General features: G+C 38.6%; 2 protein-coding genes across 3 annotated transcripts; both read left to right on the top strand.

The window, feature by feature from the left end:
• Positions 1 to 739: 739 nt before the first annotated feature.
• Positions 740 to 7,455, top strand: LOC139621167 (uncharacterized). Of its 2 annotated transcripts, XM_071477471.1 has the most exons (6): positions 740 to 1,559; positions 2,442 to 2,786; positions 3,790 to 3,873; positions 4,888 to 4,980; positions 5,065 to 5,105; positions 5,206 to 7,455. In XM_071477471.1, the coding sequence occupies exons 1-6, from the start codon at positions 1,520 to 1,522 to the stop codon at positions 5,326 to 5,328; spliced, it is 726 nt and encodes a 241-aa protein (XP_071333572.1). In that variant the 5' UTR covers positions 740 to 1,519; the 3' UTR covers positions 5,329 to 7,455. The 2 variants fall into 2 exon arrangements, with proteins under 2 accessions (XP_071333572.1, XP_071333573.1); XM_071477472.1 differs by having other exon boundaries at positions 758 to 1,559; positions 5,065 to 7,455.
• Positions 7,456 to 19,171: 11,716 nt separating this feature from the next.
• Positions 19,172 to 22,462, top strand: LOC139621158 (uncharacterized). The gene has a single exon (XM_071477460.1). The coding sequence runs from the start codon at positions 19,175 to 19,177 to the stop codon at positions 20,309 to 20,311; it is 1,137 nt and encodes a 378-aa protein (XP_071333561.1). The 5' UTR covers positions 19,172 to 19,174; the 3' UTR covers positions 20,312 to 22,462.
• The last annotated feature ends 3,760 nt before the right edge of the window (positions 22,463 to 26,222 follow it).

Below are 26,222 nucleotides of genomic sequence, written 5' to 3'. Positions count from 1 at the left end.
AAACACATTTTTTCTCACTGAATTCATGTGTGTCATAGTTTCACTGGTCCTCTGCTTTAAAAATGTCAGATTTTTCAGCTGAACCTGAACCAGTCATTACAAAACATGACAAAGGTCATCCATGGACTTTGGTGATGTTAATTTGTTGAGGAAATTATAATACGTCAATGCCTTTGGACTTTACATACCAAATATCAAAATGTCTAACTACAGTAGATGTCTTGTATCTTGCCAGTGCATTGTCTGATTTTCATCAAACATAATATATTAGGTCTTTATGAATTTCTGTGGAAGATATAAAAGATTGATAGAAAACAGACCACTAGGTGCTACGATCAAAACTGTGTTGTTTCAATAAATGATCAATCAAAGATCTGAAAAATTTCAATTCTCGCCCTGAAGTTCACTGAGATCACATTGTTTCCTCATTATGATGTTTGATCTGAACAATAACTGGAGCTCCGGACCTGGATCTGCCTGATTTTGTGCACGGCACAGCTGCCACTTGATTGGCTGATTGGTTAATTGCATGGATTAGAAGGGGTGTACAGGTGTTCCTAATAAAACTATGCATTCTTAGTTTAGTTTTATTTAGTGATCATTTATCTTACAGTAATATTTGTTAATTTGTTAATCTTGGCAAAACAATGCATTTGTTCTTGTTGTTTACATCTATGATAAATACAAAGTATAAATACATAGACAAAAAAAGTTTCAAAAAAAAAAAAAGATAATATGTGTAACATGTTATCCTATCAAATCAAACTGAATCATCTGAATCACAGCATCAGCTAACACATTATTCATCCTCACCAATGATATTTACAGTCACTACAAAACATGTCTGAGAAGCTTTGTGCTCGACTCTGTTTCTGTATCATCTGTTGATTGATAACTTCTGGTCTTCAGTTACTGAGAGGGTAAAAGTTAAGTGTTAAAGTTAAGAATAGAGATAAAAAGTGAGAGTTGTAATTTAAATCCAAAATTTAACTTTTGACAGTTTGGTAGACATTGGCCCAGTTATCACAGCATTGGTCCATAAATAAAACTTCTCCATCCTCCTCACATCTTTCTGCTGTGGCGCCACAATAGGGAAGCGAGTATGTGAAAGATGCACCTGAGTCTTTTTTTGATCTGTTTTTAATTCATGGCACAGATCCAGTTTCCAGTAACAGCCTGCTGAAGAAGACTTTTTAGGTGTATTTTTAAAAATAGATCTTTGTCGTTAGTTGTGTTAAACAGCAGATACCATTTTATGCAAACTGTATGTCTCTTATTGGGCTGTTTGCTCAGCTTTAAATCTACGATGACTGAGGCTTCCAACATTCACGTTTTTAACGTTTATACTATGAATACAAAATGACAAATTCATTACTGCAGTGCATCATAAACCGCGGAAGGAAAGGGAGACATAAAACTGAGCAGCTGCAGCTTCCTGATCGATCCGACCAACAGAGACCGGACCAGAGGCAGTTCTCTCATAGTTTACTGATTATTCTCCGTCAGGATCAGATTCAAAATGAATATCCACCATGTTCTGTTGTTCTGCTGCTTATCAGGTGAGAGCTGATTAATCTAATGGTCACAACTGTTTTGATGCTTGTCATTCAAATATCTAATTGTTCTCTGGCGTTTTCCAGTGATGGAAACCAGCTGCAAGTACATTTACTCAACTTAAATACAATCTTGTGTTATCTGTCCTTTATATAAGTGCTTCCTTTTCACGCAACTTTACACCTCGACTCTACTACATTTCAGAGGGAAATAGTTTTTACTCCACAGTGTTTAATTGACAAATTCAAAGCTAAGGTGCTGATTAAGAAAAAAAGAAAATTAATTCATAAAATATGAAGCACTGTTATAGATTAAACCAAACAATGTGGTTCAAAACAAAGCTCAAACTCAATCAACTACTTTAGTAAAAAGCCACTTCCACATTATTGCATTGGTTACAATAATAAAATGACATAACATATAACAGCATATATACTTGTCCACTTTTATTCTATGTAAGACTTTCAATGCAGGACTGTTTTTGTAGCAGGGTGTTTTTGTAGCAGGGTGTTTTTGCACTGCGGTATTTCTTCTTTTACTTAAGTCAAAGATCTGAGTGTTTCTTCCTCTATTGTTGTAGTTTGTTACCAGTTGCTCCTGCAGTATTTTTATAATGTAATATTCTTTTACTGTCCATCTCTACTTTGTTGTTATCAAATTAAAAGTATCACAACGACAGGTACGTTTATAGCTCCTGTACAACAACAACCACTTGTTACTGATGCTGATATGGTTTCCCTTGCTTTATGATGTGATACTTAACACATTAACTAACCAATTCATTAAAAAGTGAAGAGACACATAAACAAATACTGCTATAGCACTGCTACATCATCAGCCTGTCTATAGTCAGTGTTCAGTCTATTCACTCATCGTCTTCTCTGCAGCACTTTGTGATGGGGACACCGGGCTCATCAGTGCAAACACGTTCGTCCGTGCTGAAGGAGGAAGTGTCATAGTCACGTGCCCCTTCACTCTCTATGGAAGGAAGAAGTTCCTCTGTAAGGACGAATGTAAAGCAGGAGACGTTCTCATTGAAACGAAAGGCAGCATGGCTCAGAGAGGCAGATACAGCATCAAATATAAAGAGGGAACTTTTCCAGTGTCGTCCACATACGTGTATGTGAGCATCACACAGCTGACCAAGTCTGATGCAGGGCGGTACAGGTGTGGTTTGGAAAGACCCTTCTTACCAGATTCATACTGGGAGTTTGAGATCAGAGTCACGGACGGTGAGTTTTCCTTGTAGGCATATTGAGAGACGTGTAATGCTGCCTGGATCACATCCTTTATCCACATAATGAGAGTTGTATTAGAGTTAAAAATGAGTAAAATGTATTTACAAAGCAGTCAGCATATTTCATTTATTTGTTGGCAATATAATATCTCACAGCAACTACAGCATGGCTCATGTTTTCATATTCATGCTCAGACAACACTAAGCACCCGATAAACCAGCCCACCACTTAGTCCAGACTAAAACATCTCAACAGCTGATTGATGGACTTCCATAACATGTTGCACACACAGTCATGGTCCCCTGAGGATGAATCCCTCTGACTTTAGTGAGCCCTGACCCTGACCCTTTTCTGTAGTGCCACTGTCAGGTTGACCAAAGAGGTCTGTTTGGTTTAAGATTAAATCCTTAATGACATTTCCATCAGGCTCTGTTGCACAAATGTGAGCATGCTAGCAGGTTAAACTATGACAAACAAACAGGTCAGTGTTATCGCATGATACACAGGTTTATAAAGTCGTGGACTCAGTATCTGTAAAAATGAGTCAACCTGGAGTCTCAGCTTTATAATCAAAAAACACACAGACATCTATCTTTACACAATATGGGACCTTTAACTTTTGGTGTTTGACCTGAAAATCAACAGAGGTTGAAGAGTGTTCACAGGTGGTATATATGAAAACAGAAAGGTCTAAATATACAGTAACTGGCGGGGGTGGTTGTTACCAAGAGGCTGCAAAACCAGGCCAGCCTTGTCTTGTTTCATTTCCATGTTTTTGGTGACAAGAGGTCTGCAGAAAGTTTTAACAGTTCCCTGACAGCTGCTGATTATTTAAATATCCTGTCATTAGATAAGCAAACACATTTAGCCCTGCACATTTCCATTTGTGTAAGTGTTAGGAAATACATATTTATGGCCAAATACGACCTACGGTGCAGGATGTAAGTGATCATTATTTGCTTGTCATTGATTTTCATGACAGTTTTCTTGTTCACAGCTCCAAACACTTTCCCTGAGACCGTGAAGCAGCCTGAGCAGCAGCAGCAGGTGGAGGAAACAACAGCTGCAGCTACAGTCAAAGGTTCAAACCTGCAGAGCTGAAGCTCTCTGTCCTCCTGCCAATCCCCGTCTGTCTTTGTCTGCTCTTTCCTCAACAAAATCCATGAATAAAAATATCACATCTGAATCCTTATAACAAGTTTACATGACACAGAACAGACAAATGATGGAAAAAATTACAGATGATATAATTCATAATGATACACAATTTTTTGTGTGATATAAATGCAACACGTTAAGATACCTCTAGTCTCGTTTCTGAAGTCATGTGACCCATATAAATTATATTCAAAAAAATCTTCTATAAATTATGTTTATATGCTTCTAATTTGCTGACGCAGTCCATCCAATAGTTGTTGAGATGTTTTGATTTTTTTGTTGTTTGTTTATTTCATTCTTGGATCAATTCATCATTTGAAGCTGTTTCAGTTTTAAATTACTCATAGAATGTATGTTTCCAGTATGTGTATATAAATATAAGCTGTGCATGTATGTATTTGCACTGTGTCTATTAATGAATCACTATTATTATTGTTTTCTTTCTTTCATAATTTTTTGTTTTGTTTTCATAATTTAAAGACAGAAATCAATCAATATTTCACTAAAAACCACAGATGTCAACCTCGTGGTGATGGTTGGTGAAAAGTCAGGGATCAGCAGAGTCAGTCGGATTCATCCACTGGGGAGCATGAAAAGTTTTCATGGTAATTCATGAGACAGATGTTGAAGTATCTCTGATGTCACCGTCCCTACAGCCACAGTGTGGGCGCGGATACAAGACTGAAGGCTGGCTCATTTTATCGACATCAACCGAAACCTTCCTCTTTCCCAAACTGAACGCTTTACTTCACTTTACTATCCCTCAAATATTCCAGGCAGCAAATGTGTGTCTGAGTTTTATCCGGTCAGACCATCATCACTCTTTCATTATTATTTAGTTGAGCACAGCACACTAACTTCCCTCTTCCTGCATACTCCTCTCCCGTCCCTCTCTCTCTCTCTTCTTCCCTATTCTCGTTCTATTACTCTCATCCAGGTTACGTCCTGCCTTTGGTTTTATGTGTCTCTGTGCTGTTTGCTGCTGTTGTGTTGCTCCTCTACATGTGGAAGACGAGGAGGAGCTCTGATGGTGAGTCACCCTCTGACACCGTCTCAACGAACATTCAACCAACCACCTGAAAGAAACAGGATGTGTGTGCCTTGTACTCCGCAGGTCTGACCACCGGGGGGCAGTCAGACGACAGAAACATCGAGGTGACCTTCTTTACCTCACTAGCTGAGTCTGGATTCTTCAAATCTTTCTAACTCTTGTGTTACGCCATTGCTTGTCATTACAGTGAAGTTTTATCTTTAGATATTATTTTGCCGACATTTGCCACCCGTGAGAAGTGTGCTCCGGTCTCCAGTCAAATGTGCAGACACCACCTCCCCAGCTGCGGCTGAAGCCAGCTGTGACCGAGTCTACTGTAACCTCTAACCTCTCATTTTTTATTTTTGCACAATAGCAGCAACACATGTTGAGAAGAAGAGTTTTCCTTTATCATTATTGTCTTATCTATTATCTTTACTTCACTGTACTTTGCAAATATAGCCAATACTTTGAACTTATCTTAAATGTTTTTAAGTACATTTCTTTCATCATATTCTTGGCATTCTGCACATTCTGTATTTTACACAGCGTCATTTCTTCACAGTATTCTTGAATAGTACTTTCCTGAGCTCTTCCCACTTCTAATGTGTTTTTTAAACATTTATATGATTTATTTTTTTTTATTTTTATTCAGAAATAAATTTACTAAAACACACACACACACACACACACACACACACACGCACACACACACAATTTTATTAGATCTTTCTTATTGCCCCACCTGTGTGTTAACTGGTTGATCTGCTGATATTCAAAACGTTCACTTTGTTTCTTCAGATTGTTACAGATAACTAACTTCAATTAACTTCAACTTTTTAACTTCAACTTCAGTCAGATTTGTTCTTACAGTTGTGATATCTGCCAGTATAGATCAAACCTGACCTGTACACAGAAATTCATATCATGTTGCATTTCTACCCTTCAACATCATCGTCATTGTTCTGTGGGTGCAGCTAAGGCCATGAACTGATTTTCTCATGATTAAAATGAATATCAGCTCTGCTCTGTTCTTCTGCTTCTTGTCGGGTGAGAAATGATTACCTGAATGTTTCTTTAATGCTGCAACACATTATGATTACTGACATTTATTGACTTCATTTGTCTTGATTACATATGGTTTTGTTGCAGTTTTTAAACATCTGACTGTCTCCATTAGATTGTGTTAGTATAGCTGCTGCTGCTGCAGTGTTTCCACAATCAAATCCAATTTTAATAACAGGTTCATATAGGTCTTATAACAATATTCGCATATGAATGGGTCATGGTTGTCCTCTTCATACTGGCCCTGGACTCCAATGTAATATGGGGCTTCAACAGTTTAAGATAGCTTTCCCCTTATGTTTTATTATCCCAACACAACAGGTCATCAAGGAAACACTAACTGGGGAAACAAGAACAGGGAGCTTGGATGTACTTTCACTATGAAAAAAGCAAGCATGATGATGTTTAGCAGGTGTAATGCGTATCATGTTCACTGTTTGGCACAGTGGTGCCAGAGGAAACGTTCACCAAAGTCATTTGAATACACCCTCTAAGGACCTTGAACATCTGTTGTCAGTTCCATGGCAATCATTCCATTTCATCCAAGTGCCATTCCAACCACTAAATATAAATATCACAAGAAGTTTTTAGGCTGAGGTAGCAAAGTTGGTATATAGAAAAACAAAATGTGTTTGGCCTTTGGACAATTTTATTGGTGAATAAATCATGACATATTCAAAACATGTGACTTGAATGTCACTAATGCTTCCTCTGAACAGCCAGGTCTGCGTGGAGTGATGAGGAGAGTGTAAAAACAAATCTAAATGTTAAATTTCCATCATGTTTTCTATGTATTTTTGTTCATTTGAGGTATGACATGGTAAAGGTTTGAATGTCAGGGTATCACCAAAGTGGGGACACAGAGTAATCTCAAATAGTTTAGATATCCATCAGTTCACAGGCAGACAAACAGTCTATAAATGAGAGGATTGGCTGTGGCTACGTGCCATAGAAGTGGACGTCCGGCTGAGATGACGCCAAAAGCACAAGGCAGAATCTTGATGACGTAAAGAAGAACCACAGAGTAAGAGCTAAAGGCTTAAAGAAATCACTGGAACTGGTTAACAGCTATGTTCACGAAAAACTGGGTCCCACAGATGGGGTCCTGAAACTGCAGCCTCCGGTACTGCACAAACACCCTACTCCTTCTTGAGTAAAAGATCTGAATAATTCTTCCACTTCCCCTTTGAAACACTTCCTCACATGCCCATATGTAGCTACACTGATTTGTTCCTGTTCACAATGACTGGAGAGATCCAAACAATGTGAGAGCTGAGGCTGAGTCCACAGCCCTGAGCACTGTGCTGCTGCATATTCCCAACGATATATGTGTCGGAGGTTTGACAGCAGAATGAGGTTATAATAAATGTGCATTAGGCTGTCACATGTATTTCTGAGACATATGATGGTTGTGTCTGATTTTAGTAATGTAATGTTTGTCAATGTAATGCAATACAATTCATGGACACTGAAGAAGCACTATTGTGTCTAAATACAGCTCAAAGTTGCCATAGATTTGTTGTCCTGTTTTACTTTAACCAGTACAATTTTTTAATCTTTAAATGCCTTTAATGTAAAGTTTTTGTCTTTAGTTACTTGCAGCTAGATACCTACTTTTATATAGTAAAAAAAAATAAAAAATAGAAAATAAAATAAAAAAATACGGTGGCTGTAAAATAAAAAGGTTGGTAAAACAACTGCATTTTTGACAGTTCCTATTGTGACCATTTGCTTTTTAACTTTTCATCTTTCTTTATCCTTGCTTTACTGACTGTTGTAGCTTGCTTGTTGAAGCTTGTTTCATCCTTTCAGTTGTTTTTTCACTCTCTCTCACACACACACACAAACACACAGTCTTGCTTTTTTGTTACAAAAGGAAGTTGAGCGTTCCCCACCCATATTTATGGTTGGCCCCACCAAACCTTTTCCTGTCTGGTATTTATGCCCCGGAATGGGAGTGTTTAGTTAGTCCAGCAGTTACACTGCTTGCATGAGGCATATCACATCTTTTATTAACTACACAATCTCATTCTGGTAAGTAATCAAGCACGAGTTTTAGTGAAAACTGTAATGTTGACATGCTTTATAGTATGATGGTATTTTATAGTATATACCAAACTGTCTAGTGTCAATATGATTTATCACTCATTACCTCTCTTTATCATATTTATGCTGTTTTTATTATGTAAAATGTACTTACTATACATAAATGTATATAGTGTATTTCCATTATTACAGTTATTGTGGTTTCACTTGAGGCAGGCCCCACAGGGAAACTAACAGGTTCTTTTCTCTTTTTCTTTCAGCGTAAACTATTTGCCCTGAAGATGCCAGGTAATTTCACATTCACTATAAATATCAAAATATCAGATGTTTCAATCCAATGATGGAGTACATGTGCATTCGACTAGTTTCATTTGACTTTCATGGATGTTAAAAGTAAAAAAATTAACTTAATAAGAAAATACATTTTATTTCCTTTTTTTCCAAATCCATACCTGGTTGCTGAACGTAAGTAAATTACTAAACAAACTGTTTTGTTTTTTGTTTTTTGTTTTTGTTTGTTTTCAGTCAAATACCATTCTTACTCCTGTGCTTTTGGTTAGATTTCAAGATTTCAAGATTAATGTGGCAGGAAAAAAGTGTCATGAGAATACAGTCCAAATTTTGAGAGGAATTAGTCAATACAAGAAAAAAGGTATATGAAAACAAAGACATATTTTTATTAGTTGCAATATCCCGAGATGAGCTGTGGATAGAAGTGTAAACAGGTGAGAAATACGGTGGCTGTGAAGGTCAAAACACAACATTTCAGAAAATAAAACAATTCACAGAACAAAACGTTATTTCAAATTATGGAAAGGGCAAGACAGCACCTCTTGTTTGTGGTTAGACAGAGTCCCTGTCGACAATTGCATGTTATTTCCTGTTTCTTCTGCAAACTCTCAACTGTGTTTCTGAAGGCATTTCAAACTGAGTTTGAAAGAATGGAGGGGGAGAGTGAAATTATAGGGGAATATTTTAACAAAGGACAAACATATGATGTAATTCTTGATATGCTGTCAACATATCTTGACATTAAAATGACAGGGAGGCTACTCAGTTAGCTTCCGATTCGTAGCTTCCGATTCAGCAATAAAGGGGAAAGTTAAGGGAAACTTATTCAGCTGAGTGACCAATCCTTTATTGTTTATATGTTTTATGGTTATTGCACCTCTTCTTAATGTTATGAATGTGTGTTGTAGACATTTGAAATAAATCTTTAACGCTTGCTTAAATAACACCAAAATTGTCCCAGAAAAAAAAACAATCTGGAGTGCAATACAGTATATCAGGTGGGGGTGAAGGGCCTGACATGTATGTTTGTTTTTCCATCTTTCTTAATGTGCCTCTGCTTGTACATTTCTACTGATATTCTTCTTTTTCTGCTATGAGACAATACAAGCAGCTCCTGGACACTGATAAAGCACTGGGACTATCATTTGTGTAGATATAGTGAGGCATGGAGACATGTCACAGCAGTAGCAAATCAAAAGAGTGAAGGCAGGAAGGCTGAGCATAAATGGAAAAAATAAAGCTTCAAATTGACTATGCCAGAGATAGATTCAATATTTATAACTCTGAGTTACGCAGGGCTACACAATCTTATTTCTCTAACGTCATTAATAGGAATACGAACACCACTGAAGCTCTATTCACCACTGTGGATAGATTCACAAATCCCCCAACACAGTTATCTCAGGAGTTTATATATTAGCTAAAAAGTGTGATGAGTTTGCTTCTTTTTTCCACCAGAAAATTAAAAACATTAGCATAAGCATTAGCTCTACCCAGTCAAGCAATGACTCAACAAAACTGATATTAACACTAAGAAAAAATGCAGGCTCTACAGCTGAATTAACTGCTGGCTTGATACTCTACCCACAAGATACTGACCTGAATTCAAAGTTTTACTTACTGTTTACAAGTCACTAAATGGTCTGGGCCCTAAATATATCTCTGAAATGTTCAATGTATAGGAGCCTAACAGGTCTTTAGCAGGAGCTGGTCAGTTAGTGGTCCCTAAAGTTAAAACTAAACAGGGTGAAACAGCTTTCAGCCACTGTGCTGCCCACTGCTAGAACCATCTCCCCATGGATGTCAAATCTGCCCAAACTATAACTGGTTTTAAAAAGCTAAAAAAAAAAAAGCTAAAAACTGCTCTATGCTCAACTGTCTTCGTTTAATCCACTTTAATTGGATATTGGCTGTTCTATAATCTTTTTTCATATTGTTTTCATATTATGCTTTTTACCTCTATTTTCATGCTTCTTTTATTTTCTGATAAGCACGTTGAATGACCTCTATGTAGGATAAAGTGCAATACACATAAATTTGCCTTCCTTTGCCTTGAAACTATAACTGGGTACAGCTAGAACACAGCAGGAACTTCCTCCAGACAGTTCATGGAAGTGAAAAGGGATTAAAGACTATTGCTTTATAACTTCTGTCATAATTATATTTTTGAATATAACAATATTATCAAAATATTACTTATGAAATGTGATTTTATGTCATTCTCATTATAATACAAATGAAATCTCCACACCACATAAATATTTTTCTTGCAGGTCATGCAGTTGTGAAAGGAGGTTATGACGTTTCTGTTGGTGTACCCGGAGCACTTGAGATGATCGACACCTTTGACCGGCCTGGTACAGCTTTTGCTGCTGGCACCTATGCAGGTGCTGGGACATTTGCAGAGGCATTTAAAGATAAACCTGGGAAGCGCATTCCCAAGGCAGGAGTCTACGCTGCTGCAGGAGTGGGCCATGCTCGAGCTGAGTGGAGTGTTTTTGATGCTGAGGCCAAAGGGCCCAATGCCAGTGCTGGAGCCGGAGCCTCTGCTGCATCTCTCAGTGCCAGAGCCTTTGCCAGAGCAGATGTGGCCAGTGCTTCAGCCTCTGCTGGTCCTGTGAAGGCTACAGTCGGTCTGTCAGCAGACACTGGTGTTGGTGTTGGTCTGACAGGTGTAGAGGCAAAGGTGCTGGGAACAGGTTTCTCCTTTGGTCGTAAAATGGGCATTTCTCTGTTTGGCACAGGGTTTGAATTCAATTTGTGGTAGATTGTGGCTTCATGCCAAATACAGCTCTGTCTGATTGTTTTTGTGCCTTATATTACAATAAACCTCTTTTGAAGCACTTGAAATTGGCAGCATTTATGAATGAAGCCTGTTCTGACATTTTAAATCTCCACTGAAATGTATTTCTAATGTTCAGTATTAATGTTCCACTTCACTGCAGATTGCTTCAGCTTGGTTTGAATGTAGACCTACAACTGGAAATTATTTTTAGTACATAATTAAAAAAAAATCGAATCTCTCTCTCTCTCTATATATATATATATATATATATATATATATATATATATATAGATAGATATAGATATATAGATATAGATATAGATATAGATATAAAATTAGTACTAAAATGAAGTCATTTCTGTTCAGAATGTACAAGTTAGAATGTGCAGTGTAGGAAAAGAACTGTATCAACAGCAAACTTATTTAGTGTGATTTTTTGATTGATTGATGATTGTTTTGCCAGCTTCTTTACTGAGGGAAGACATGACAATCCTGTGTGGTTCCCACAAAAAAACTGCTGAATTTGTTTTGCATGAGGACTTTGTGGGTGTCAATGGAAAAAGTACATCACCATTAAACCCCCTCTGCCCACTCAATCTTTGTCCAGATGTTGTTATGTTGGAGCCACCAACCAGTCAAGTTCCTGGAAATATGGTCCTGAGTTACAATATTGAATATGATGACTGGATATAAAATGATATTACTTCCTATTACACACATGTGTTAAATTGTGTTATAAATGTCACCACTTCCATCAAGTATAAACAGCTTTCAGGACATGTTATAATAAACAGGAAGGTCTGCATCTCCTGTATGATTTATAATGCCTATATGTACAGGAGTAAACAGTTCAGGGCCAACTGTTCTTCTACAGTTCATCTATGTTAAGTTTCCTTATCTGCTTTTCTTATCTTTCTAGCTGGTCTTTGCTTTCAGTTTCTCACTTTCGCCTCCAGGATGCAGAGACACACAGGTGAATTCAAAAGGACGGCCAACAAGAAATGAAAGATTTAAACATTTGCTTTAAGGGACTTTTATATTACTGGCTACACTGACAAAACATATCAAATGCCAATATTTAAATTAGGCCATTCCTTATATATCACTGGCAACTGAAACATCGTTAGAAAACAGAACATAAGAAAACCTAACAAAACAACAAGAATAATAAATATAAGAAGAAGAAATAAAGGTCCCATGTTGTATAAAGGTAGATGTCCATGTCTTTTTTGATTAAAAAGCAGGTCTAGGTTCTATATTAATATATTAATTAACACTGTGAAAGTATCAGAGCCTCAGTCCACAGAAAAATGCACACAGCCTGTATTCAGAAACTGAGCCTTAAAAAGAGCCAACAGGACTTTTGTAACTTTGTGACATCACAACAAAGTCACTGCTCTCAGCCATGACCCAAGCCCCGCCCACCTGGACCCACCATCCAATCTTGCAGGATTTGGGTGTTTTGAGTGTTTACCTGAAATCTGCCATATTTCTAATAGATCACTCACAAACCAGAAGCAGACTGTAGATTTGGATCTGTGTCTTGTACTGTGTAGATTAATGAGATTTTTTTTTTCATAAAGGTTTTTATATCTCATTATTGAATAAAATTATCCACAAAAAATTAGCCACAATTACTTAAGATATTATGTGAATATCTATCTATTTATCTATATATACACAAAATGGCAAGAAAAAGTAACTTTTTTTTTTTTTTTTTTAACTTTTTACTTTTTACTTTTCTTACTTTTTCTGCCACTGCACATATATAGCCTTTGCAATTACCTCCATTTATTTATAAATGTGTCCCTAAATATCAGATCACCATCCAACATATAGCAGTTGTGTGTGATTTTAATAAGAGGATCTATAAGCTTTTAAAGGTTTGTTTACTGAACTACAAGATTCCACAAGTGCTGTGACCCAGTTTTGGCCGAGAGTTTCAATGTGCATAACGTTGAATCAACCAGTTGCATTTAAGTACACAAGGGAAAAATACAGTATTTAGTGAGATTAGATTCATGTATAAAGAAAACAACCTTCACCACACAGCCAGGCTGCTACAATGAGATGGACTTATTGTACAGCCTGCAACTTCTCTGAAGTCTTTACTTTCACTTTCCATTTACTGTAACAGAGGAGAAATACTGTCAGTCCAGCAGGAATGACCATTGAAACCCTCTGTAATGTCAGCTGAAGTTTTTTACTTTCCCTTTCTGTTCAACAGGGTGAAGATCCAGACTGTAAATGTCACCAATTCCATCAAGTAGAATAACTTAACTTAATTACTGAAGGGCTGAGTGCAGTGTATGTGGAGAGGCTTCCAACTGTAGCTATTTGACTTCTAATTTCACTCACTTTTTACTTTCTCTTTCACTGTCTCACACACACACACACACACACACACAGCTGCACTGTAGCTACACTGATTTGTTCCTGTTCACAATGACTGGAGAGATCCAAACAATGTGAGAGCTGAGGCTGAGTCCACAGCCCTGAGCACTGTGCTGCTGCATATTCCCAACGATATATGTGTCAGAGGTTTGACAGCAGAATGAGGTTATGATAAATGTGCATTAGGCTGTCACATGTATTTCTGAGACATATGATGGTTGTGTCTGATTTTAGTAAGAGGTTCTATAAGCTTTTTAAAGGTTTGTTTACTGAATCAAAAGATTCAACAAGTGCTTTAACCCAGTTTTAGCTGCAAAACTCACAAATGCTTCTGAATCAACCAGTTGCATTGAAGTATACAGGGAAAATATTCAAATATTTACACAGATTAGATTCACGTATAAAGAAAATAGAAAACATTTACACATTTTTGTTTTAAGGGAATTTTATCTTACTACACTGATTGAGTCCTGCATAAGTATAATTGCTCATACAATAAACAATCGGTTGTACACAGTACAGTTTCTATTATACAACTTACTCTCATTGATATAAATGTGGTAGAAACATGAATAGAAACACTTGTCAATGTAATGTAATACAATTCATGGACACTGAAGAAGCACTATTGCGTCTAAATACAGCTCAAAGTTGCCATAGATTTGTTGTCCTGTTTTACTTTAACCAGTACAATTTTTTAATCTTTAAATGCCTTTAATGTAAAGTTTTTGTCTTTTGTTACTTGCAGCTAGATACCTACTTTTATATAGTAAAAAAAAATAAAAAATAGAAAATAAAATAAAAAAATACGGTGGCTGTAAAATAAAAAGGTTGGTAAAACAACTGCATTTTTGACAGTTCCTATTGTGACCATTTGCTTTTTAACTTTTCTCACTCATACCCTGTGTGTGTGTGTGTGTGTGTGTGTGTGTGTGTGTGTGTGTGAGAGAGAGAGTGAAAAAGAAATTGAAAGGATGAAACAAGCTTCAACAAGCAAGCTGAACAGGAGCAGTTATTCCACCCGTTACACTGAGCACATCAGGCGTATCACACCTCTGGTAAGTAATCAGTCATGTTGGTTTTTATGCAAACTGTGATGTTTACATGCTTTATAATATGGTGGTATTTTACAGTATATACCAAAGAGCACAGTATCAGCAGGGTTTATGCTAATGTATAATGTAAAATGTATTTGCTATACAGTGTATTTCCATGACCACAGTTTGATTCCACTGAGGCAGCTCCCACAGGGAAACTAATGACTAGTGGACATTTGAAGACACCACACAGACTAGCACAATAAACAATTATTACTATTATTTATTATTAATAATAATAATACTGTTGTTATTATTATTGTTGTTGAGTATTATTATTATTATTATTATTATTATTATTAACCTTTATTGGACAATTATTTAATTCAGTTATTTAGGACAATTCTTTTCTTGTGTGACACAGTTCTGTTTCAGAGGAGTTGATTCAACTGTGTGATCAGTTTGGAGGCTGCAGTTTGTGTTGCTGTTTAACTGGTTTGCTTTATACAGAGCAGTTTTTCTTTGGTATTTAGCCTGCCCTCATTAATATCAATGGGATGAACAAAATGATAGAAACACCTGTAAACATAATACAATAAAATTCAGCATTTAGCTCAAAGCACCATCATGTCTAAATACAGGACTGTACAATGTGTTACATATTCAGTTCTTACCCTAAAGTGAACGATTGACATCATAGGGACTTGCTTTTTGTCTGCAAAATGATGATGAGTCCACACAATGGGACGCTGTAAACCAGTTTATAGTACATCACCACAACATGTATAACAAGTACACACACAGACACACACACTGAGTGGGAGGAACCTTTTGCGGTCTGGTATTTATGCCCCTGAATGGGAGAAGTTAGTCCAGCAGTTACACTGAGCCCATGAACCGTGTCACATCTTTAACAAGCTGCACAATCTCATTCTGGTAAGTAACCAATCATGTGAGCTTTTATGCAAACTGTGATGTTTACATGTTTTATAGTAGGGCTGCAACTAATGATTATTTTGGTAGTCAACTAATCTGTCCATTATTTTTTCGATTAGTCGATTAGTCAACGATTATTTCAGTCACGCCCACCATCTGTGCTTCCTGTGGGTGTGGCTCCTATCATGGGCTCCAGTGCATGGCATCTCTTCACTCAGACCCAACACAGTTAACTGTTGTTGTAGCGATGGGAAAGTAGGATCGATTTACAGCACAGTGAGTTATATGATATGAAAGTTTAACTGTAACACCATATTTATTCGTGGAGTAAAACTAGACAAGTCTCAAAGTTTTAGTTCAATGTGTGTGTTTAATTTCGTCCTTAGAAAAACTAAGTTAGCATGTCTCATGCATCACTGCCATGATACACCAGCTCTGCTTTGCAGTGTCTGCAATCGACCTGTTTTGTTGTTTTACTTTCACTAAAATGTTCCCACACTTTCGAATGTTTGGGCCTCGCCTTCACTTCACACTTGGTTGCGCCATCCTTTATTTTTGTTCTTTGTTGCTTCAGATTCAGAATGTAGTCGGTGTAGACAACTGAGCCTACTGTCCCCAGCGCTTCCTGTCGTGCATTGCAGTTATGGAACATTTGCGTGGTGTAGACAGAGACAGTGTTTTAAACAATGTCATAGTCCTTTGAGGTTGCTTTTAATACAACGCATGGAAAGTAAAATTCCGGGTCGACAAATTTTCATAATCAATTTTATCGACAAGTCGTTGCAGCCCTACTTTATAGTATGGTGGTATTTTAGAGTATATGCTTAACTATCATTTATCATTTATCACCAATTGATCTTTTTTGAAGTGTAGCTTCAGCCTTCAGCTCCAACCTGAAATAATCACTGACCTGCTTTTGTCAAGTCTCAGTTCTAAATAGAGATAAATGAAACATTAAAACAGTGAAGACAATCTGGCACAGGATTGTGGAGGGGGGGCTTCATAATTTCATTAACACATTCATGCTGTTATGTAAGAATGTATATATGCAGGGTTTAAAATTAGCACCAGCCACTTGCCAAATGCGTGTAAAAATATGTTTTGGCAAATAAAATAATTAGGTCACTCGCCATTGGCCTGCTGCTGAAGTATGCCTGCTTCACTATATGACTTTCATCATTAATGCCATAGACAGTAAAACACATAGTCTACAACTACAGCAGGTCTACTGATCGTGTTTTGAATTTCAAAGTTGTCCCTTGCTGCCCACCGTCATTCAACATTCGAAAATTATCTGCAATAACCTCAGCTTAGCCTTCAGTCAGTCATTTGGTTGGTGTTTTCAGGAGTAGAGGAATCAGCAAAGAGAAAATTTAATGAGAAGTGGCGTTTCACTGACAGGGAGTGAGGAGAGATTGGCTTTTATACAACAGCAGTGCTAACATCCTGAGTCGCAGCATCTGTCGTAGTCCTGCGGTTGAACGATGGCACTCTGACTGTGTCAGAAGTCATAGACCTGATTTCATCGTTTTCGATCATCAACAGTCTGAGGCAGAGACTGTATCCGAAGATGATGATGATGATGACGACATCTAGCTCATCAGAGAATGTGTTCGATATGGTTTTGCCTTGTGCATGGGCAGAGCGGCATAGGAATATATTTGCAGTTTAGTTCACATGTTATTTGAGGATTGTGTATATATGACATGAGATCAGTTAACATTTTACATTTAAGCCATCAGAGAATGTACATGAATGGATGCACTTAGGAGCACATGCTGCATGTTGTTTACACATGCTGATGTATGACATGAGATATGAGACATCTAAAATAAAAGTTAATATTCTTTTAACAGCATCTGAAACCTTTATGAATATAGTTCCCTACCAAAAAAATCAATCAATGGGCAATTTACAATGATTTTTATACCGTTTTAAATGACCTTGTGTTATGAGCAGTTCAGTGGCCGGTAAAAACATATTTTGGCCGATAAAAGTTCACACCTTACCTGCCATTGACAGGTAGGTCAAAAAGGGAATTTTATACCCTGTATATACACATGTAGACCATCTGGCTGATAGTGCTGCAGACTCACCACGTGCCAAGCTTGCATTAACTGCATCAGACTCAGGTCAGCTTTGCACAGAAACTAGGATTACTGCCTTGTAATTGTATGGCTCTACCAACCAGTCAAGGAGCAGGAAATCTCCCCTTCCTGAGTTGTGGCAATGACAATGGTCATTATGTCACAGTTGACCTTATAGTGTTATCACTTTGTTATTTTATTCTATTTGTCTTAAACTGTGTTATAATTAAATTCTGGTGTCCATGGATTCAGTAGATGATGCTGAAGAGAGTGATGGGTCCACGCCCATTACATCATAAATATTTAGAATTTCACAGTTAAAACATTTTCCAACAGAGCCGGCCCAGTAGTGGAGTGGTTAGGGCGCATACCGTGTGAGCGCAAGACGCTCTTAGCAGGCAGTCACTGGTTCAACTCCTGACCGGTCTGGCTCTTTCCTGCATGTCATTCCCCTCTCTCTACCCTCTTTCCTGTCAGTCTCCACTGATCTATAATAAAGGCATAAAAAACCCCAAAAAATAAATAAAAAAGTTGTTCCGATAGCACCATAGTGTGGCCAGTTATTTATGTTTTTCTTTGACTAATAGTTTTATACATATATTTGTATTTTATGTTTATGTCTCGTGCTTTGACCACCACAAGACAACTACTTAGAAAAAACTGGTGAACTACCAGTACCACCCAAAACAGCAACCTTGGTTTTCTACAGGTATTGTTCACTTACTTCTTATTCTCATTCAAAACCAATTCATTTTGTTTTAGTTTAGTAAGGAAACCAGAAGTGTTAAAATGCTAACACTAAAAACTGTATTACTGATGTCAATTTTGCAGATTAGGACACCTCTGCATGTAGCCCATTATCTGAACCCACTGGTTACCCAATATTGTGCCCAAACCAAATACTTCTAGTAAGAGTTGGTATGTGCTGTGTTGCAGGTCCATGTTCAAAGGGAAATTAGTCGCCCTCCCCCTTGAGATATAGGTTCAACTAAGTGGTTCATCATTAAGTATGTATCTCAAATCACAAAATAAACATATCTGCTCATAGTTTTTGCTATTTGGAAATAATATAAGTGAAAAGATTTGTCTTCGCTTTGATAAGAACACAAGTTGACATCTGCCATAATGAATACTTACATAATCTGTGAGAGGTGCCTAAATGACATTTGTTTCGTGACAATATAGAAACCTGGTTGTGTTTTGCCACAGACAATCACAGCCATGGGGATGTCTTTACTTCTACAATTAACTGAGTTTGATGTTGATGTCTTTCTTGTATTTTGATTTATTTATTATTCAGTCTCTGCCCCCCCTCCAAAAAAAAAAAAAAAAACTTCCAACCTTAGTTTTCAGTGGTAAGCATTGCAAAGCAAAGAGTGTTGTGATCAAAACAGTTTGTCAATGAAGTTTAGTGGTTAAGGTTGTGTTTGTGCTCAATGTGATTTGTTAATTTCCACCAGCTCTAGAGGGCTAACAACCTCACCGAAAGCAGTTAGAGAGAGTAGAAAAATACATGACATCTTCTGTTTCTCCTTTTTTCAACAGTATACAACATGGACACAAAAAGTCTCACCGCTGCAGCACAGATGCAGGAAACCACCCAGATGCTGATGCAGCCCAATGCAAACTGGGAGGCATATCTGACTCCTGCTCCCCTCTCTATCGCCATCCTGGGGGAGCTCATCTTCATCTCCTCATGTGATGACTTCTCCATCAACAAGAACCCCCCACCAGGTGGTTTCAAATACATAAGATACCCAGACTCCTTCAGGGCCTGTCTTATGCAAATCTGTAACTCTGGCTGGCACGCATTCAACGAGGCTCACAAGAACATGGATCAGATCCGCATTCACACCAGCACAGTTCCTGATTCCATGAAGGCAGCAGTCTATATTCTTTTCAATGCCAGTGATAAAGTTATTAACACTCTCCTGCCAAATCAACTGAAAAACCTTCGCACCATCGTTGATAACTGCGTGACACTAGCAGACAGTGTTGAAAATGAGTTTTCTGATGTCATCAATTTAATCCAGGACCTGCTGGAGGCCTGCGTCAATGCTGAATACTTTTATGGAGATGAGCTGGAAAAGGTTAAGATGAAACTGGAGGAAATCAAATTCAGGCAGCAGGAAGCCACAGACCTGAATGTTATGATGAAAATGCTGGTCAAGGGTCTTGATACCATGGGCAGAGTCAAGGAGCAGTGGGAGAAGATGGTGCGCTTCTTCCAGATGGTCTCCTGCATCATCAAAACCAGCCTCAGCAAGACACTGCACAATTTTGTTGAGACATCTGATGGTGCAAAGAAACTTTCTTACAGTCAAAAGCTCTTTACAAAAGACCTCCTGTACAACCAAGCCTTTCAAGCCTCCAACATTGCCAGTCTGGTCCACATGATCTCAGGGACCTACACTGAAGTGTCCAACAAGTACCTGATGGACCTGATGAGCAGCTTGGGCAGGTTCCCTTATGAGCCTCTGAAGCTGCAGGACTCCTGCAAGGCAGCTCAGGAGGGGATTCTGCAGCTGGTCCTGAAGAACAAGAAAGAATTTGAGAGGAAGTCCAATGCCAGGATGCTGAAAATAGAGGGTGAACTGAAGGCCATTCTGCCAGCTCATCCACCCCAGGAGACTGAGAGAATCAGAGAAATTGTTCAGGCCGGGTTTGAAGGAGAAGATGATTACTGCTGATTCAAGTTAATTGTTTTTCACATCAGATGAAAACAAGAGAGTAAGTAGGAATCTAGAAAATCATGATCTAGTTAGAAGTGTCACCTGTAGGTATTAGCATGTAATCTTATAGCCTTGTTATTCTCTCATGTAACCACAGTCAGTTGAGACTGGCGTTAGAGCAAGTTCAGCTAGAGACATGCTCTGTACATGATACAAATCACTACTACTCCCACATAATGAGTTATTTAATTGAGCAATTTAAGAAAACATCATCAATTTGACTACTCATGAAATTCAAATGATGCGCTGGCAGAGCGGCAGCAAGTCCACCTAGCTCCTACTATTTCATTAGTATTCGTGTTTTTGTGATTTTGACATCTTTATTCTGCATTGTGGTTTCGTCTGACAATGGAGAAAATAGTGTACATGAGGAGGACCTCCTGGCTTTACGGTGTACCAGACATGGAGTTCAAATCCCATACCGGCTGAGCTGAAGGTGTGGTATTGAGTATACAGAGCTGGGGCAGAGCTAAAGACTAGGAGATGGTGATACAAGGCTTTTCTACCATCGATCCTCATGGGGAATGTCAGCTCCCAGGCTAAAAGGTGTCATGAACTGGAGGCACTTGTGATGAATCAATGAGCATATCGTGAGTGTAGTCTCACATGTTTTACAGAGACCTGGTTAAATGACATTTACAATGTATTGCCTCACTGCAGATAACACATTTGAGCTTTATAAGTTATTTACTAGTGATACTTTTAGATAAAAGACATTTAACAATAGCAGGTTTTGTCAAACTGAAAATAAAGCTCACAATTGACCAGTATTCCCTCCTTTCATTTCCTGATCTAACTACCACCTTCCACTCATCCTGCAGATCACAGTGGAGGATTAAGATCTATAGCTGATCTGCAGCAGTGTTTAAAATTGATGGACACTTTTCATTGTAGGAAGCTGTACATTTTTACAGGATGAACCCAAGAACCTCACTCCGCTGCAGATTTGTTTACATAGTTTCACACAGGGGATAAACTAAGGTCTGTGTTACACCAGAAATGAATAAATCCATTAGCAACTTTGATTGAAATTTTATTAATTAAATTATATAATTAATCTAATTATTCAATAAAATATCAAATGCACATCAAGTATTTTAAGATTCCAACAAAATTAATTTTGCGCTGTTAAGTTTATTTTCAATTTAAGGTGATAAAAAGTTAGCTTGTTAATATCAAAATCCTGTTATATTATTGTTGACATTTCTTGTTGCAAAATTCACTGAACGTCTGCAAAGACACATAAAACCTCAAAAGACACACGATGACCACGAAGTGGCCACCTGCACTTGCAGAAACTTACACTTATTTTCTTTAATAAATGATTGATTGTTCAGTGTATAACACCTCAGATAATGATGAAAAATGTCCATAATTACCCCCTGAAGCCCAAGTGAATATACTCTAACATCTTATTTTGTATGATCAGCTGTCAAAAGTCCAGATACTGAGTTCACTTTCATAGAAAACTGAACAAGAGAACTGGATAAAAGAAGCTGGGATCAGAGCATTTTACACATTTGCTTGGAAATTACTGAAACAATCCATCAGTCATTAAAATTATTGATAATAAATTTTTTGTGGATCAACTAATCACTTTTGCTCTAGAACACTGGTTGGTAACCTCCCATATATAATTTAATTTTCTCTATATATAATATAACGCTGTGAAGTAGGGAGGAAAGAAGCCAGAGCAGCACATAACACCAGAAATCTGAAACTGATTGTCCAGAACTGATTCAAAGGTTTAAAACATGAAAGGCTTGGATTAACACATTTGGAGGGGCTGTGCAGAGCCTCTTAGAGGGGCAGCTGCTCAAAATGAAAAAGAAGCACATGGAGCAAGATTTTAAAACTCCATACACCATCATCATTTACAGCAAAACCAGTTGAATTACAGCAGCCCACATTCAAACACAATGTGACATGGAATCTTAAAACAAAATGCATCATATTATATCATTGATTATCACCTACTGCACATCACAGAGTAGCATTAATCCTACCGATAAATGAACAGGATTAGATGTTATTCTGTCCTTCAAACTGACAAATCAACCTGAGAACTGTTGCCTAACTCTCTGATTCACAGCTTGAAGGTGACACCTGTGGTGGCAAAAATATTACCTTGTTCAATAAAGAATTGAAAAAGAAGATCTTCACGCGTCAGCTGTCTTTCTTGAGTTTTAATAAACATTCATGAATGGAGTCACACAAACACAATCGAACAGCAGTAGAGTCAGTGAGTGAGTGGCCTGAAGATGTTTCCCAGGGCCACAGTCTTATAGTTCCCAAACACATGCCAAATAGACAAAATACGATACTCTCTCTCACGGGATTGTCTCTGGCCTGAGTCTTCACCTGCTTGCCTCTCCCCCAACACAATGTCACTGTAACTCACAGCTCTGTCTCCACAGGGGTCAAATGAGCAGCACTTATCATTAAAAGAAGGGCATCCACATATATTGTCTACATGTGTTCTTCATCAGTTCACACAGAGGTCTCTTACACAACCACAAAAGGTATACATAGGTCACTTAAAAACTTCATCAGAAATAGACACAGTCTTTGGTTACACAGTTTTGAATAGGCACACATGAGTTATACCAAAATTTCCCATTACATTCCACCCTTTTTAGCATTCTTATGCTAAACCATAATAAATGGAAAATTTACCTCATGTCCTCTGTTTTCCTGCCCCGCACCTGCCAAACGCTAGCGCTCCCTGTCTCCAACTTGGGAGTTGAAACCCCAGGCAGAAAAACACTCTCTCTTTTTTTTTTCTCGATTGGCCTTACCTAATATATTAAAGAATCAACTTTATTGGATAAGAAAATGAATGCATTCAGAAAATGAAAAAACTTAAAGGAGCTCGTCTCGATCCCCATAAGGGGGAACCCACTCTTCATTTATTGCGTCCATCTGCACAAATCAACTCACAGTAGATGAAATCATTGATTCCACTCGTGATCTGATCAGTGGCACAAGGCAGCATCCAATGACACATAGAACTGCAAGAATGATCAGGACTGAGGCAAACAAATGCAACAGTGTAGTTTGCCAACCTCTGGGAGAAAACCAGGACCACCAACCATTTCCAGCGTTCTCCTCTGTGTCACGGCTCTTCTGCAAATGAAGCAAGTCATTAAGGTGTGCAACAACATGGGTCATGTTATCAGATATGTCAGGAATATAAGTACAGCAGTCAGTGCCCACAACATGACAAACCCCCCCTTGGTTTGCTAACACCATGTCCATGGCCAGCCCGTTCTGCAGAGCCACATTGCTGAGGTCCTGCACGGCCGGCGTGAGTGTCCCAAACCCAATGTCCACAGTGCCAGTGAGATCTTCCAAGTCCAAGGCAATTGCATTGATCTTCAATGCATTGTTCGTTGCACCGTACCCAGGCAGGAGAGCACCGAAAATCCTCGCCACAGTGCTGACTCGCTCTGTCACTGTGTCAGTCTCTCTCCTGGCCCGGTGTGGTGGGTAATAGTGATCATAGTTTTAGTGTGATAACAGCAGATCTCCTCACCAGCCGGTGAGGTGTGTGTGCTATTTCAGATTCGTTGTCAGGGTGAGGTGAGACTGTTGTGCTATTGTTCTTCACCCTCTGATAGTGGATTTCCTCCACACACAGCACAATCAATCCCACCCCGATGGAAATGACCAGCAGGATGCCAGTCGCCACCCTTAGGCCGTGTCCGAGCCGTCTCTGGACCGTCTCTTTCGTGGTGGTTTGGGGCCGTCTCGTCCTTTTGGAGTGAGGTTCCTCATTAACATGTCGTTAAAAGGATAACTTGGCAGCAGGGCCGTAGCCATACTGTGGTGCGGAGGCAGCAGCCCCAGTGTCCTCGACGTGCAGCTCTGGTATAGGGAGGGGGCCAGCATAAGGCGGGGGCACAGTTCTTTCCCAGAGAGAGGGGTGTCGGTCCGGTGCAGCTGGAGGTGGAGGTGGAGGTGGAGGCGGAGTCCAGGTCCGGATCCAGCTTCACACACTGGGGCGCGGTTTCTCTGGGAGTCTGCCTACGCTTTGCCTCACCCATCCACATATCAAAAGCTTTCCAATCTGGCTCACCTCCCTTCTTGCTCCTAGTTTTTTGACGCATTTCTTCTCTATTTTGAAGCACTGCACTCAGGCTGCCTGTCCTTGGGAAACTACACTCTCTGACCCACACATCTAATTGGGCTATGGCTTCTTTTCCATAGTTAACTGTCTTGTACTTAACATTTGGGGCATTATAATCTGGTCCCAAAGGGTTTACTTTGTTCTGATCCCATAACTATTTTCTCTCAGATGTTTCAGCAATTTTTTAATAATCAAATCTAGATTATTTTACTTTACTTATCGTTAATTGTATTTTAATAATACAAGTATCACTAATTTTTAATTTATTTGTTTTATTTTTAAATTACTCTTAAATGAATTTCTTTAGCAAATTAAATTTAATTTAGACAGTCAAAAATGTTAAGCCAAGACAAACAAGAGAAAAACACAACCCAAAATCCTCCTCTTCTTCTTTCAAAGAGGCTGGTAAGTCCAATTTACCCCCTAGATCCCAGATCTAGGCTCCTAGATTCCCAATCTAGACGCCCAGGTTCCCTACACCGGGCAAGTCCGCTCCCTCAAACACCCTTTTTAATTTTTTCCCCAGGAAAAACCGGTGCCCGGCACGTCTGCCGACTCTACTTTTAATTAGTAGGCAGAGGAGCGAAACTTCTGCGCAGTCAGGCATTTCACTACCTAGGTCTACACTCACAACAACAACAAAAAAACTCTCAGAAAAGCATTGAGGCGTTTGTAGCCACCGGGTTTGTTGGACTCCAACAGTGAGAGGACTCCGCTCCTCCAGACGTCAGGCCCTCCTCTCAACCTTCCTTTTCTGGGGGAGTCAGAGGTTTTCCAAGAGCCTGGCCCTTGGCGTGCGCACATTCTAACACCCTCGGTCCAGAGGTCCCGGAGCCCGCTCACGGATGGGGTCCCATCTGGGTCGCCAAAATTGTGGTGGCAAAATATATTACCTTGTTCAATAAAGAGTTGAAAAAGAAGATCTTCACGCGTCAGCTGTCTTTCTTGAGTTTAATGAACATTCAAGAATGGAGTCACACAACCGAACAGCAGTACAGTCAGTGAGTGAGTGGCCTGAAGATGTTTCCAGGGCCACAGTCTTATAGTTCCAAAAACACATTCCACAAAGACAGAATACAATCCTCTCTTTCACCTGCTTACCTCTCCCCGAACACAATGTCACTGTAACTCACACAGTTCTGCCTCCACCGAGGTCAAATGAGCTTCCCTTATCATGAACGGAAGGCAGATTCCACACATATTGTCAACATGTTTTTATCATGGGGAGACAGGCAAGGGCATCCAGATATACTGTCTCCATCCTCAAAAGGGTGTACAAAGGTTACTTCAAAACTTTATTAGAAATATCCACACAGTTTTTGCATAGTCACACATGAGTTATACCAAAATTTCCCATTACACTAGAACCATCTCCCCATGGATGTCAAATCTGCCCAAACCATAACTGGTTTTAAAAAAAAAAAAAAAGCTAAAAACTGCTCTATGCTCAACTGCCTTCATTTAATCCACTTTAATTGGATATTGGCTGTTCTATAATCTTTTTTCATATTGTTTTCATATTATGCTTTTTACCTCTATTTTCATGCTTCTTTTATTTTCTGATAAGCACGTTGAATGACCTCTATGTAGGATAAAGTGCAATACACATAAATTTGCCTTCCTTTGCCTTGAAACTATAACTGGGTACAGCTAGAACACAGCAGGAACTTCCTCCAGACAGTTCATGGAAGTGAAAAGGGATTAAAGACTATTGCTTTATAACTTCTGTCATAATTATAT

The sequence above is a fragment of the Trachinotus anak genome, unplaced genomic scaffold (assembly GCF_046630095.1).
Source record: "Trachinotus anak isolate AG129_WGS33_773 ecotype Australia unplaced genomic scaffold, CSIRO_AGI_Tana_v1 ptg000004l, whole genome shotgun sequence".
In the NCBI taxonomy this organism is placed as follows: domain Eukaryota; kingdom Metazoa; phylum Chordata; class Actinopteri; order Carangiformes; family Carangidae; genus Trachinotus; species Trachinotus anak.
Note: the sequence above shows the minus strand (reverse complement) of the source record. Positions and strands in the feature narration are given on the sequence as shown.

Excerpts from the sequence above, each read along its gene's own strand:
- LOC139621167 (XM_071477471.1), top strand. The coding sequence starts at position 1,520 with ATGAATATCCACCATGTTCTGTTGTTCTGCTGCTTATCAG. Across the intron at positions 2,787-3,789 it reads TGAGATCAGAGTCACGGACG|CTCCAAACACTTTCCCTGAG; the intron begins GTGAGTTTTCCT and ends TCTTGTTCACAG. Across the intron at positions 4,981-5,064 it reads GACGAGGAGGAGCTCTGATG|GTCTGACCACCGGGGGGCAG; the intron begins GTGAGTCACCCT and ends TGTACTCCGCAG.
- LOC139621158 (XM_071477460.1), top strand. The coding sequence starts at position 19,175 with ATGGACACAAAAAGTCTCACCGCTGCAGCACAGATGCAGGAAACCACC.